This window comes from Chiroxiphia lanceolata, chromosome 5, assembly GCF_009829145.1.
Source record: "Chiroxiphia lanceolata isolate bChiLan1 chromosome 5, bChiLan1.pri, whole genome shotgun sequence".
NCBI classification, from domain to species: domain Eukaryota; kingdom Metazoa; phylum Chordata; class Aves; order Passeriformes; family Pipridae; genus Chiroxiphia; species Chiroxiphia lanceolata.
The window spans coordinates 61380069-61395375 of NC_045641.1; the positions used below are offsets into that span (position 1 = coordinate 61380069).

Below are 15307 nucleotides of genomic sequence, written 5' to 3' on the forward strand. Positions count from 1 at the left end.
TTTGCACCTGCCTGTAGGACACACTGAACAGATTATTTGGGGATCTCTGCTTCACAGGGTTATGTATCTCATGTGTTAGCATGTTAATCTTACTCTGTTCTCTCCATTTATGCACCATGGCCTGTCTTTTCCCAACACATCCACCTTTCTTGTCACCAAACAGCAACTCACAATACTTAATTTTTCAACAGCCATGGAAAACTGTCTTGTATATATCACTAATGGCAAAAGGAGCAGGACCTCTCAAGGCATCTCCTAAAACATGCTGGGTACCCTAGGAATCAGGATGCTTGCCGTGAGACTCATCCTGCTCCCCAGGTCCACAGGTCCATCCCTGAGTCTCTCCCCTGCCCTATTTGGGCATCTCCATCCCTAGGTAAGGAGGGCTGAGACTTCCCTGGGCACCACTGATGCAACCATCACAGTATGGGAAAAGCAGAGCCTGGTTTTCACAGACAGATGGATGAAAAGGTCATCCTTTCCAAGCACTAGCAACCAGGGGCAGAATCTCAGGGATAGTTTTATTTTCAGGTGAACTTCTCATCTTTAAAAAAAAAAAAAAAAAGAAAAAAGGGTCTTTGATCTCATGCCCATTATCCAGAAAATAACGGGTTGAATTCTCAGCCTAAGTTGCAGGTTTTGGATTCTGAAGGTGAGAAATTTCCAATGACCACACACCTCCTGTCTAAAAGGACAACAGCATCTCTCCACGTAGAGAAGGTACGAGTAGGTGTAAATTCCACAGAGTGCAAGGAATACTGGGCTGATTTTGAATTCAATGAAAATCCCTTTCACCACAATCCAAATCATGAACAATCACCATATTCCAAATTTTACCAAAGTTCCCTCTAACCATGGGGTCTTAAAAAGTGCTCTGAAAGATTTCATGTCTGGAAGTTTCAAATATATTACTTTCAGATTTAGACCATCAACCTTATCAACGAGCAATACAGAATATACTTGATTCATATTTCAAGCCAGGTGTCATAGGTTCTAATACTTTGTCTTAAATTCCTATCAGAAACAAGATATTTATTTAAGTGTTCATCAAAACCTTTGATCCTCTTGCTTATCTGACCTGTCTAGCTCATCCAAAGCTTTACAACAACTGGGTCATGTAGGAACACAGGCTTGGGAGGTTTCCTGGCTCATACATAACCAGATCAATAAACCACATGCCCAGCTCACTGGACACCAGGCTATATTGAAACAAGGCTTTCAGCAAACTCAAATTTGCCTACATGCAGCCAAGCAGACTTTCTGCATCAGCCATATTTTGGAGACAGCTGTGCACAGTTACTGTTTTCTATTATGGTAAAAATTTCTTCCCAGTGGGCCAAGTCTCTTATAGATATTAATGGAAAATGAAAGTATAACTGTGTTTAAGGTTAAAATTACGTGAATAAAAATATCTGTTGCTGGAGCTTCTAATATGATTCATAAAAAAAAAATAGTAGGAAAAAACTTCTGTATTGAACTCTGTTCTCTCATTTCTAAAAGTAATTTCTGAGACCCAGTACCATATCCCATGGTTGCACATGCAGCCTTGCAAAGGAACCTGCCCACCTCATACCCCCTGTGGAATATAGGCTGGGAAAAAAGAAAACAGGCTGGAAATGAGCTGAGGTGTCTAAAGCCACTCTAGAAGAGAGCACACGAAGCCCCAGAGGAAAATAGATCAGTGGGCTCTCCCTCCTGGAGGTTAAATCTACACAACCACAAACCCTCCCAGCAGCAATCCCCTCAGTACCTGGTGCTCCTCAGAGTTTCACAGCCTCTAGGAGCGAAAGTCCGTGACTCCTTTCCATCACGGACCTGTCTCCCATCTCAGGTTACCAGGCTCCAAGAACACTAAAAAACTGGGGAAAACCAAGCCTGGGAAAACAAAGCCCAAGAATTTGCTATTGCCTAGAAGTCTAAACCAATACACAGCCACAGCTGGGGTCACCGGTCCCTCTGGGAGGCAGATTCTGCAGAGAAAACCTCGACAGGCGACCGGGAAGGGGAGAAAGGGGGATGGCCGGGTCATCGTGACCCAGGGGTCCCATCGTCACCCAGCCAAGGACCCCATCCCGAGTGGCGGCGGTAGGTGAGGTCCTGGGGCCACCTTGTGGCTAATGGCATGGATTGCTCTAATTTGCTTTAATTCGCTTTAATTCGCGTCTTCCTCTGCCCGCGTCACCAGAAGCCTTGGCTGCAGCGTGGTGCCCACCCGCGTCCGTCTGTGCTTCGGGAAGCTGAGCGCTGCCGGCTGCTGGCTCAGCTCTGTCCAGGCTCCAGCTTCCTCAGGGTTTCCTGGGAGCCATCCAGCTTCCCAGGGTTACATGTCCTCTGGCTGCCCTCCTCGGATGCTGGGGCTACAGCACTTAAAACACAAGCTCTTTGATTTTTTATGTTTTTTTACCCAAACAGCCTGGAAACGAGGGGCCCTGTTTGTTGACATAACACGCAGATTCCGTTTCCACCACTCAGCTCTTCTTCCACACGCAGGAAGACCGAAATGACTGGCCCTAGAGCACCTGGAAGGCAAGTCAGCATAAAAAAGACACAGACCTGAAGAGGCGAGGGAAAGCTTCCCACGATCCCTCACTTGCAAGAAGAAAACACCAATCCATGCTTTTCTCAGACCCCGGGAGTAGCCCAGTGACTCATCACATGGATGACACTTCTGTCTGGGGGCTGGCAAGGGCTCCATCAGAAGATGGCATTGCACTCTTCTCTTCACCTAGGGTACCCCGGGGCTGCCACATACAAGGGCTTACCAAGCTTCCTCTCCTCTGGCCACCCTCCCATTCCACTGTGCCAGTGCAACAGAGATCCAGACCTGAAAGCCCAGCACAGCTCCGTTGACACACATCTCACCTAACATGCCATGGGCAAGGGATGCTGGTGAGACAAAACTGAGACAGAGCGGATCTAGTGGGGAAAAACATGGGTTTAATGGAATGAATGGAGAAGCTCCCAAAGTCCATACTGGAGCCATAACTCTGAGGCTCTTTGACACTCTCCATTCCAGGGTCAGTCCTTCCTTTCTGCGCACCAGAAGCCTGGGGATGCTCAGGAACACTGGTGCTTGATCTGCCCCTTCAAAGCCCTCTCCAGGGAGAGAATTAAGGTGCATTGCTAACTCCACACAGACCATCTCCATGGCAGACTCTTCCTCAGCCCTTCAAATCTTCTAGAGAGGGGAGCTCAGCCCAGAAATCCCTCTCTTCTCAGCAAGTGAAGAATCCTTGTGTTATCCAACAGGTGGTAAATGCTGTATGGAAACCATCCTGGGGGAAGGGAGGGAGAGCCACACCAGTCCTAGCAATTAGATTCGAGCTCTGTCAGCGTCAGGAGGCCAGATCTGGTGGTGGGAAGGGGCTGTCCCATGCCCGGCCTGGTAGGCAAGTCCTCAAGTGGGCAGGTGAGTTGGCAGAACCTCTGGAAGGCAAAGACAGGCACTAAACACAGCTGCAAGGACAAAAGGTCATGTGGGTCCTTCCCTTCCAGTCTTGGGTTTCATTCAGCCAGCCAGGCAGGGCTGCAGGTCTGATCCCTATATGCTCAAGATGTCCAAAACAAGGACAGTCAGCACTTCAGAAACTGAGGGGGTAAACTCATCTTCCAACCACTTGTCCCAAGACAATCACTGAGCACGTGAGAGATCTGAGACATGGTAGGACAGCTCTGTCCTCCATTCGCTCCAGGTCAGAGCTACAAAGCAGTCCAAAGAAAGGCTGGTGACCAAGCACATCCAGGTCAACCCCTCCATCAGCACAGGTTGCAAAGGGTGAGCCTGTGCACACAGGTTTGGCTTTAACTGGGACAGCAAATGCATAAGGGGCTACTCTCATAACACATTATGCTGCATGGCCCTTGCCAAGCCCCTGCACCTGTGTCCACTCCTCCCTGTCTGTGATGGACACAGGGGTCAGGGGCCCATTGCTGTCACAACACATTCTTGAACACTCGCAGGGTGCAGAGAATGAGTGGGATCCTGGGAGTTCAGTACTGTTTGTGAAATCTCTCCCTGAAACCATGAGCCATGGCAGGGATGGGATGCCCATCTGGAGCAAGGTCTGACTTTCCAAATCCCTGCCCTCTCAATGAGATCTAGTGCAGCCAGCAATGGATCCCAGCAGCTCTGGAAGCAGGGCAGATCCAGGGCACTGAGACTGTGATGGGAACTCCAAATCTCCAGTGATCCCCTCCACTCTGTCCCTATGGCCTCAGCCACAGACTGGTGAACTCAGATGACCACAATGCTCAGGTCATCTGGAGCTTTCTGAGAGCAAGTCCTCAAGCCACAGTTAAGGACAACATGGAGATCATCTTTGTCCTCTCCATCTAATGACCTTTTTACGATTAGTACTTGCAAAGAGACAGAAGCAATAAAAAAAGGGCATGAAGAGATAACAGCCAGCTTGGAGCAGCCCTCCAGCAACACAGAACTTAAAAACCCAAGTCTCTTATAGCAATGGACTCATTCAAGAGATTTATTCTGGGCTCCCTGCTAATTAACCAGCAACACACAAATGATCCCCCTGCAAGGCTGGACTTCAACACAGAAGCACAGCCCATGCCCTGGTCCCAGAGCACCAACCTCACCTCTCTGAGGGAGCCTTTGATGGTGGAGAGTTTGTAGATGATCCAGAGAGGGATGCACACCATGGAGGAGAGGGCCAGCAGCCACCCCAGGGTGTCACCCCACCACGGGTACACATACTTCTTGTTGTAAGTCAGCGGGGTGTATTTGATCAAAGAAAACAAGAAGGTTGCCTGGCAAGGTGAAAGAGTAAAAGAAAAAAAGAAAGGAAATCAACACCATGAGCCAAGAGAGCTCTTCCTTGTGAGTACACACCTGCACAGTGTTGTGGTAATAAACCCAGGACAGCAACAGACAAGCTTTGCTGGGACAGCCTCCACAGGCAGTACCAGGCATAGAATCAAGAAGCGCATCCTGCCAGCAAACACCTCTGTCACAGCTGATTCAGGCCGCACTCCCCCTTATTCAGCACCTCACCTGCCCCCCAAAGCTCCAATCATATAGAACAAGAGGCTCCCATAGTACAGGCTGCATAACCCCCTACACGTGTGCACATCCCTCTGCATATATGCAGGTGCCTGTTTCTCAGATACACCCTGCTCTGCCCATCTTCCTCCCCTCAGCTCCTCACCATGCAGACAGCTGGGGTGATGAAAAGCCAGCAGTATTTGATGATGGGCCACGGCCGGTAGCCGATCATATCCTCGATGTTGTCGTAGAAACGCTCAGCACCTGTGGAAGAGGGGAAGGATGGGATACCTCACTGCTACCAGGGAAGTAGGGCAGTGGGGTCTACAAGAGCAGGGCCCTGCTGCACCACTGTTGGGGTGCTCCCCAGAAGATGAGGCAGTAGCCTCAGCATTGCAAACAGTCCTCTTGGGGAGCTCATCAGGAGCGTGGCCAGGTTCAGGCTTTGTCCTGGACTAACTTCCTCTCTCCCCAGAACAGTCCAGTGGGTCAGCAGGGCCAGCCTCTCATCATCTCCAAGGCTAGGACCTGAACCCAGGTCCCTTGTGAACGTCAAGGCTAAGAGAGGGTTCTCAAAAGTGTTTGAGGGTCTCTCTGTATTCAGGCTGGGAAAAGATTTTTCAGACAGTTGCAAGTCTCCAACAAAGGAAGGCCTCAAAAGCAGGAGCACATAGGAACATGAAGGGGATGTCTGCCAAGCAGATGCCCCAGGGTGTTCCTGTGAGAAAGCCCCCTCAGGTTGAGTCCAGGGGCACCAAAGCAAGGGTTTAGATGTCTGCCTTGCACTGCAAAGCAATTACCAAGTTGAGCAAGCTGCAGACCGGCATTTTGAGATGAACCAGGCGAGAGCCTGAGAGACTAGAGCTGGGGATCCCCCCCTGGTTCATACTCACCATAGACCCAGGCGATGCAGAGAGTCTCGAAGATGGCCACAAAGAGCAGACACATGCCACTGGCAGCATAGTAATCAAAGAGCTGGAAGACATACATCCCACCCTGGGAAGGGCCAAGTGGGCAGCAAAGTGAGATGGGGAGGGAGAGAGGGAAGAGAAATCAGGTGAAGAGCAAGAGCCAGAGCAGAAAATAAACTCAGCATCTTCCCCAGAGGTGGAGGCATCTTCCTCTCTCTGGGGCAGGGTTTTAGCCAACTGCAAAGGGCATGTCCCTTGTGCTTGAGGCCTGATGGGGACATGCAGCCACCCTGCTCTCAGGTGTCTCTGCAACCCTTCATTTCAGGGCAGGGCAGAGCAACAGACTGCCAGAGATTGTGGGGATATTTTAGGAGAAGAGAAAACCAAAGCAGCTCTTGTAGCTGGAAGTGAGGATGGAAACCCCCTTAAGATACACAATCCATCTGATTTACTTTAGACTCCTAATTTGCAGAGGGAAGTAACTGTGTGTGCAGCCTGGCTATTTCACTGCCCAGGTCTGCAAGGCTGCCTACAAAACAGGCAGGTGGGTAAGCCCAGGCAACGATGAGCAGGTGCAACATCAGAAGCAGCCTTTTCAAAATTATGTCCAAATGAAAACAGAAAGTGCAAAGAGCATCAGGGCAGCATCAATACACACACACATACTGGTAGGCACAGTTAAAGGTTTTAAACCAGAACAGTTTGACTCCAAGGCAATTAATCACAAGGGTAATACAGAGGATATCAGTATAATAGATAAGGGGCACACTCGGATCCACTGAGTTTCCTTACATCAAATGTTCATGTAGTTCCACTCAGAACAAGGACACTCCCCTTACCATGCAACAGGCTAGAGCTGTAAAAGGTTTGGCTTGTGTAAAGATAAGTCTATAGCCAAAATATGGGCAGTCCAGAGCTCCAGCTATCAGCCTTGGCAGAAGAAGTGTCAGGACTGTGACTGGCACAGGGGGTGAGGGCTGGAAGGGAAAATGCAAATGGCATGGGCAGGGCAGGGCAGCCTCCTCAGGCTGCGCAGCAGGGTGGGACTCACCAGCAAGCTCTCAGCCCCAGCACGGACCTCACCACCCACCAGGACCCCCTCTGCCCCATCAAGTACCATGCAGGTGGTCTGAGCCCAAAATACCTCTGTGAGCATCAACAATCCAACCAGATAGGAGATGATGGAGACCAGCAGAATGAGGGTCTCCCGGCGGTTCTTCTTGCGGAAGATGGTAGGGTACATGTCCACAAGAGCTGTGACCAGGCTCTCCACGCAGACAAACTGCAAAAAGCAGAGATCCCATCTCTGTCAGCCCATCCTTACCAGCCTCCCAGTCCCAGTGGATCCCCCTCAGCCGAGTTGAAGCCTGTCCTGGAAAGACAGCAGCTTTTTTCTGGCAGGGAATCACCCTACACCTGCACCTTTACCTGGCTGTCCAGTCCCAGCAAAACAACCATCAGGAAGAAGAAGCACGCCCAGAGCGGGGAGAAGGGCAGCATGACCACAGCCCGAGGGTAGGCGATGAATGCCAGGCCAGGCCCTGCAGGGAGAAGGGCTTTCAGAGCGGGCAGTGCCAGAGCAGCAGCACGACACAGCTGGGGCAGATGTGCCTGAGCAGCCACCCAGCCAAGGCACAGCTTGTGGCCATGCAGCCTCTCACTCCAGTTATACCTGCATTGTGCATGGAATTCAGACTCCTGGAGGGGTGGAGGAAGAGCAGGAAGGGAAGGAAGGGGACTGGCTGCATCACCATTGCAAGGTCTGGGAGCCAGGGGAAGTCTCTGAGCCCAGGAAGCACAGCACAAGCCTGGGCATACGCCATGCAGTCACCTCACCACCCTCCCTACAAGGGGCAGCAGTTGCCTAATCCCTTGCCTTTAGAGGCAGCTTAGATTAACCTCAAACCACAGCTGTTGTATCTCACTATTTCATGAGTGTGCTTTTGTTTCTTCTTGGTTTTTGGAGGCAGAGAGCAAAGCTGCCCACCAGGATGGGAACCTGCAGCTGTAGCAAGAAGGATGCCCTGCAGGCATGTTCCTGTCACTGGGGGCTCAAGGGACAGCACCCCCACAGCCCCATCCCACCACAGTCCCCACTCACCCGACTCTGCCACCTCGGCGATGGGCACACCCTGCTCCTCTGCCATGAAGCCCAGGATGGAGAAGATGGCGAAGCCAGCCACGAAGCTGGTGCCACTGTTGAGGAAGCAGAGGGCCACGCAGTCCCTGGGAGAAGGGGGCAGAGCATCAGCCAGGTGGGGGTCCAGGTATGGTCCACACCCCATGGAAGCCCCCAGGGCAGCACCCACTCCTCTGCCCCAGCCACTGCGCCCACAGCAGGGCGTCTCTCCCAGCACACTCACAGCTCAGCTCAGCACCAGGAGCTGCAGGAAGCTGCCCCAGTGTGGACAACACACCAGGATTTCCGCAGGGGAAAGTCTCACCCAAGGACAGCAAAGGCATTCCCCACATAAGGTCCTCGCTCATGAGATTGTCTGAATCTGAATACCAGGGTTTTTTTCTCTTTTTTTTTCCCCTCTTTCTCCCCTGGTGCTTCCTGTAGCAGAGTGTACCAGAGTTTATTTTTGACTGAAAAGCGGGCATGCTTTTTTTCCTTAATAGCTTTCTCAGACCAGTTACAATCCTCTTGGTTCTCAGCACTACTAGGTATCTCCTGGTCTTTGCATTATGAGAAAAAGATAAACAGAGCCATCCAATTTATTTTCTCTGATCTATTCCCTTTTGTCTCTGTTTCATCTCATTCTCATCCATCTACTCTTTAAACTAAACAGCTCTTATCTATCCAATTCCTTTTCATGCTCCAGTCTCCCCAGTCCCCTTGTGACTGCAACCCTGGGGACAACAATAACATTTGCAGTATCATTCTGAGATATTCTGAACCAAACTGAACATGCTCCTTCTGGCATCTCATGGCCTGCTCTGACTTTATTAAATGTTGCTCTGCGAACCTAGTGTGATTTTCTGCATCAGTCTTTAGGTATCTAGCATTTTTGGGGTTCCCTGCCCCTCCTTGAGTGTTGACTAGATCTATTCTTGGTCCACAACCTTTTCTAGAGAGAAAGTACAATTCATCCAGAGCCTCTATATCATACAAATTCATATTATTCCTTCCAAGGTGCAGCTCTTTGCATTGTCAAGGACTGCACAGCACCTAACACCATTGCTCTGCCTTGGCATTTGATTTCTAAGGCAGGAGAGACTGAAAGAGGTTGATGAATCTCCAACCTGAAAGAAGGGTCACACTCCACCAAGCCCAGCTAACCCAATGGGAAGCCATGCCAGAACCTCATTTCTGCAGTTCTATATACTGCCTGGTCTCCACTGAAGTTATATTCTGAGTCGTTTTTTACAAATTCTCACTTGTTTCCAGTAGTTCCTGTCCCTTCCTGGTGTTTCTTTCTCTTTTCCCTGGATGTGTGCATGACAGGTCAAATGCTCCTTGGAAAGGCATGGACTGGAAGGTGTTTTCCAGCCATCCAGCAGGTGGGAAGAGGTGTCAAGATAGAGAGAAACATGCAGGAAATGGCCAGAGAAAAGAATTCTCTGCAGATTTGCACTTGAAAAAGTGAAGAGCCAGGGAACACTGAAGAATTTCCTGACTGTCCCAGAAAACAAGAAATGGTTTATGCTGTTTGGTACTTTCTTGGACCACTGCCATTTGAACAATGGTTCCTCCTGCCCACATCCTTTCCTGTTCCAGGTCACTGAAGGTCACCCTGGGCCTGGCATAACAGAGTGGGGCACTATGCTGCTGTCCCTCTGCCCTTTTATAGACTAGTTCTGTCTGTCTGCCTACCCAAATCAAGTCTGGAGACCACAGGACTGACTCATTGAACCTGGGTCCACGCCTGGGAATAGGCATGTTCTAAAACTAAGAAGAATTTTCCTAGAAAAGCCAAATAACAAAAAGGGTCTCTGTGCAAACAGACATCCCTCCCCTTACCATAGCATCTCCCAGCTGCAGTTACTGAAGCCCTTTACAACCTCGCTGCTGAGCAGCCCCTGCCATCATCCCCATGCTACACATTAGACTGGAGGTGCAAAGGGCTAATGTGCAAGGACATGTAGCAGGCCAGAGACAGATCCATTATCTCTTCTTTTCCTACAGCTTTTTCTCTCAAAACTGAATCTGGGAGAAGGGACATGGAAAGAAAGAGTAGTCCCAGCCCACCTGCTTTTGGAGAGGCACCCCTACAGCTGGAATCAGCTTCTCCTAGGGTGAAGAGAGAGAAAGATGCCAAGCAAGGATCATGTAGCAGTGGTCTGCCTGGACCTTCCATGGCAACAACCACAATTTTGAGTTTAAAAGATGAGGGGAGAACCCAGTGTCGGGAGCAACAGAATCAGCAGAGAAACGGTGGGAGGAGTGGTGGGCAGGTCTACCTAGAGGTGTCCTTTTTCCTCTCACACTACCCTTTTACCCCTGGGGATGCAGCTCCAGGTGCTGAATACACCTACTGCAAAATGGGGGTATTTTCACCTGACCACTTCAACCTGGCAGCCTGATTCTATTTGGCAACCTGCCCATTTCTGTTCATGCAGCCCAGCATGCAAGAAACAGAAGTCACCTCTGCAGGCTCATATGTAGACCACAGGTAGCACATAGGAACCCAGAGCACTGACAACTGTCCAAGTCACTGGGTCCAAGTGAACCACGGAGGGATAAATCACAAGGTGAAAGGGCTCCAGTCTACAGCCATTTAAGATCTCACAGCTCTGCCTCCCCTACTGCTACTTGTGCATCCATGTAATAGGGGAGGTTGTCATTTGGGCTGGGGTCACAAAGCTGGCGAAGAGGATCTAACTTTGTTGGGTGTGGAAGAGGAGATTTGACAAACATGGCACAGACAGAAAAGTCCCTTGGGTAGAAAGCACGTGGAGCTGGATTTGGGGCAAAAACACCTGGAAAGAGTCTTCCTACACCTTGAGTAGGAACAGAAATCATGACACTTCAGAAGGCCAGTAGCCTCCAGCAGTTCACCAGCCTCTGCACGCAGATGTTCAGGGAGGGGAAGGCTCTAGGCAGCAGAGCCGTGCTCCAGTTACCTGTAGCAGTTGTTATGGTATTTGTTATAGCTGCCCAGAGCCGTCAGGCATCCCAGACAAATTGCATACGAAAAGAAGATTTGAGTGCCTGCATCCATCCAGACCTGCAAGGGAGATGTAAACAGAGGTGAGAAGACAAGGCCAGCGCAGACACTGCACAGATGCAAAGAGGCAGAGCCTGGAGGCTGCTGTAAGCAGCAGAAAGGCCAGGGATTGGGAGGTCAGCAGTACCCAGCACATAGACAAGCCTTCTCTAGAGGCAGGTTGTGTGCCAGGAATTACAGTGCCCAGTGAGGCACCCAGGGGGCCTAAGAGTGCCAAAGGGAAGGAATGCATCAGGAGCCTTGTCAACCCACATCCCATGTAGCTCTTCACCACCTCTTTCTTTCTCTGACAAATCCGCAGAACCCTGCAACTGTGGAGAGCCTTCCAGCAGGGAGAGACTGGATAAACACTTTCCATGAGAGCTGAGGGAGCCCTCTGCTATCAGAGAAGGGGAACTTGATTTGGGTAAGCCTGGTCTTCCACTGAGTAGCATGGATACAGCTTCTGGTGGTGGCCCTTTTCTCCAAGACCTAATGGAAAGGCTCCAATACTTAAAAGAAAATTAACTGGGGAGGAGAGGAGTACTAGAAATAAACAGAGTTGTTTGCAAAAGACAGCTCCTACAAGAACATGCAAAACCACTGTTACTCCCATGAGGCGCTTTGCTCTCGCTGTCAATAACACATCCCAGTGCTCCAAGGCTGACATTTGTCAATGCCAAATTTGATCTGAAAGCCTAGCTGTGTGCAGTCACCAATGCAACCACTGTCACTGCCTTCTGCAGAGAACAGCAAAAGCAGGAACCAGTAGTGAGGAATGAAGCAATGACAAACATTATTTAATAAACCTCTGTTTTCTAAGGTCTTTTTTCCCAAGGGGTTTATAAAACAGAGATGAGACAATAATCCAACCACTGCTGAAGGGTAGCCACATTCTTTAGACAAAAGATAAGCTAGTCAGGAAAGAAAAACAGAAGAAAAGTATTCTGGGACAACTTTATGAGAAAAGTCTCCATTTGGCTATACTGTCCTCTCCCAGCAGTGCCACCCTCAGACAAACGCAAGCCTTGCCCCAGGACCCCTCTGAGAAGAACAGGTGTTAATGGAAAGCACCACATTGGTTTTGATGACTTCAAATCACATTTGTACCTATCAGCCAAGGCCTCATGTCCTGAGGCAATGATCAGCTTGACAGCACCTGCCCAGCCACCCCTGTTGCTCAGGCCACCCTTACCAAAGCACCGTTCTGACCTTCCTCTTCCGTACTGGCGATCCAGAAGTACGATCGTGTGGCAAGAAGTTTTGTTTCATATTTACCTCTTCCCCTTCCTGGGCTGATAGGCCTCATGAAGGCATGCTAGGGTACCATTAGCTGTCATTTTTCTGGAGGAAATTCCAGGTTTAGCTCAAGGTACAGACACACAGAATGAATCCTCTCTCTGATGCAAACCCCAGCAGGGCTGTCCATAGGGAGAGAAAGAGAAGCATTGCTAGGGCTGGATTTGGTGAAACTTCTCTCCCTGACTTTCCTGCAAGCAACCTGATGTTTGACCTCACATCCTCCACTTTGGTCCATGGAAACCCTGGACTTTGGGTTTCAGATCAAACAGGGAGTGAGATCAAATCTCTCATTTGTAGAATGGGAAGGGACAGATGATGAGGTGGGACTGGAACAACTAGTTCAAGGCACTGGGAAGTCAGAAAAGTGATTGGCCTCAGTATATTTTACTCTTTTTGGAGGAGATGAATGGGAAGATGTGTTTAGAGAGCAGAGTATTAGTTATTCTTTTCATTTCAAAAATACTAGAAAAAGATCAAAGCCCTTTAAAAAATTGATTCCTAAAGCATCACTGTGCTTGTGGGCAGTAAGGGCACAGCTTTCACTCTGCAGCTACCTTTTAGGCACAGCAAGACACTGAGGTGAGCTGGACCAGCTGACACCTTTGCATCAATAATTTAAACATCTTTGCACAGATTGGGGTGAAATGTTTTGTTAGGTTTGTTTTTTATTTTGCTCGTTATTGCTAGAGCTCTTGTTTTTCATCAAATTCCAGCTCAAAACACACCCTCTCATGGGGCTTGTAGCTCTTGTAGTTTAATTTGTCAGGATAAGACTTTTGTCATTAAACTGCCTACCCCACGCTTGTCGTAACATTAGACCCAGTTGACAAGTTTCAACCAGATTTAACAGTTGTTAGAAACCTCAAGAATATCAACTACCTATGAATTTCACAGCAGTTAGGGAACAGGAAAAAGACAGGAACTCAGGGTCCCCACTGAGCAGAAAGCTACAGGGTGGAAGAGTCAACCAGTGTTAAATATCAGATAAATCACACAAACGAGAGACATGAGAAATATCCCTGGGGCAGGAAAAGAACTGCTGCTTTACCATCCATGGTAGAAGCCAAATATCAAGACACCAAGCTTCATTAGCTCTGTGGCTTATGAAGTGGCTCATTTCCAAAATCCTCGACTGTGTAGCAGAGACCAGCACGGGGTCTATGGGCTCCCCACTTTGCTGCATGCTCTGCCCAACACCACACCTGTGGGATGCACACCGGGCTGTGTGGGAGTCCAGCCCCAAAGGGATATCTTTGGGGAATACAGGACCTGCCTTAGCATATGCTCCCATTTGAAGCAAGGCAGCCTGTAGCTGAAACTGTAAATAAAGCTAAGCTTGACTTACAGAGCTTATGATCCTACTTAGTCAGCATGACTGTGAGCACCAGCTCAGGCTGTGCGCACATTATTTCATGTTTTAAAAGGTTACTACAGCTCTTGGGCCAGAAACCAAGACACATTTATGACCTTCCCAGCCTCCTTGCAGTTCCCAAATTCAATGGGGGTCAGTGGGATGCAACAAGACATGCCATGGGTGCTCCTGACCCACTAGTGATGGAGTTTAGCAGCAGCAGCAATTCCCAGGACTGTAGGAGCAGTGGGGTTGGAAGAGGGTCCAGTCTCCTCCAGCCTCTCACCAAAGGCAGTTCTGCCCATCCAGCCCCATGGGCTCACAGGGGCTACACAGACCACTCACTTCAGCAAACAGCTAAAAAAGTCTTTCCTCCCCAGCCTGCTGCCTCTGCTCATTTCTCTCCCTGCAGTGACTCAGAAAAATGTTTCTTTCAACTGTTCCCAGACCTCTCTGACTAAAGGGGCTCGCTGGGGTCAGAGAGGGCTCTCTTTCCACTGCAGATAAAAACATCCTGCTGTTCTCTGGCCACTGCTCCCAAAGAGACTGGTAAAGTTTATCCTGTTCAGATTTCACTGTCATATTGGCAGCATGGGTATTTTGATTTTATTCTTGTCTGCAGTTTTCTAAGCCATCCAGTTTATTTAATTCATAATTCAATTTCTTTGAACATGTTGTTGAGTTTGTAATAACCTCCTGCTCTCAGTTTTTAGCCGAAACCCTTACACCTGAGCTGCAGTTATCCAAGATGGTTATAGCCATTCCTTCGTCCCTTAATTTTCTCAGCAATATTTGCTTTATTACTTGTACTGAAATTTAATAGCGCCCTGTACTGAAACAGATCCTTCCTTAGGAAGATCTCAAAGCACTTACAACAGTAAAGACCATTTTTGAGCAAATGTTACTGAACCCCAGTGTATGCCATATATCAAATACAGGTGCCATGCTGAGAGCATCCCCATCAGCAGGCAGAGATGATACAGCAGAGGGTGGGTACATGCTGTGTGGAGAGTCACACTTGGTGTAATGCAGAGCAGAGAGCAAAAACCACCCAGGTCTTGAGCTACAGTTCAACCAGCATTTCTTTTGCTCGCAACATCATGGCTCACAAGTCAGCCTGTGGTGCTGGCACTACCCACCAGCCACCCACTGCACCACACAAACTCATCACTCAAGCCTTAAAAGGGGAGATTGTGATTCCTAAGGTTTTGCTGCAAGACTCCCGGAGCACCATTTCCAGATGTTTGCCTTTCCCCCTTCACTCAGGACTAGCCCACAGGCCCCAACCCCAAGACACAGCCCACACCTCACAGCACTGCAGCAGCACAGAGCTGTGCAGCCCTGGGGCCCTGCTGCACAGGCCAGGCTTTCCCTCATTCCCATTTATCCCAGGAGAGAGGAGGCAAGGAACAAGTCACTGTCATTTCTGTAAAATGTTCCTGGTCCTTCTGTCCAGCCAACACCCACCCAAGCATCATGTTCCCAGTCCCAAGCCCCAGCTCTGCTTAGAAAATACATCCTTAGGCTCCTTGGGAATGGGGGACAGGGGCTTTCTTTCCCACTTGATCTCCCTGTGTCAGTACTGAAGGCCCTC

General features: G+C 49.3%; 1 protein-coding gene across 2 annotated transcripts in view; it reads right to left on the reverse strand.

Annotated features, from left to right (window-relative positions):
* Positions 1–2917: 2917 nt before the first annotated feature.
* Positions 2918–15307, reverse strand: part of LOC116786675 (sodium- and chloride-dependent GABA transporter 2-like) — a 32729-nt gene continuing 20339 nt past the window's right edge. For both annotated transcript variants that reach the window (XM_032687495.1, XM_032687496.1), the window contains 8 exons: positions 10978–11081; positions 8012–8136; positions 7339–7451; positions 7055–7192; positions 5893–5995; positions 5163–5263; positions 4594–4764; positions 2918–3426 (listed from right to left, as the gene is read on the reverse strand). In XM_032687495.1, the coding sequence (XP_032543386.1) occupies positions 3307–3426; positions 4594–4764; positions 5163–5263; positions 5893–5995; positions 7055–7192; positions 7339–7451; positions 8012–8136; positions 10978–11081 (975 nt within the window). In that variant the 3' untranslated portion in view covers positions 2918–3306. The remainder of the gene's footprint in view (positions 3427–4593; positions 4765–5162; positions 5264–5892; positions 5996–7054; positions 7193–7338; positions 7452–8011; positions 8137–10977; positions 11082–15307) is intronic.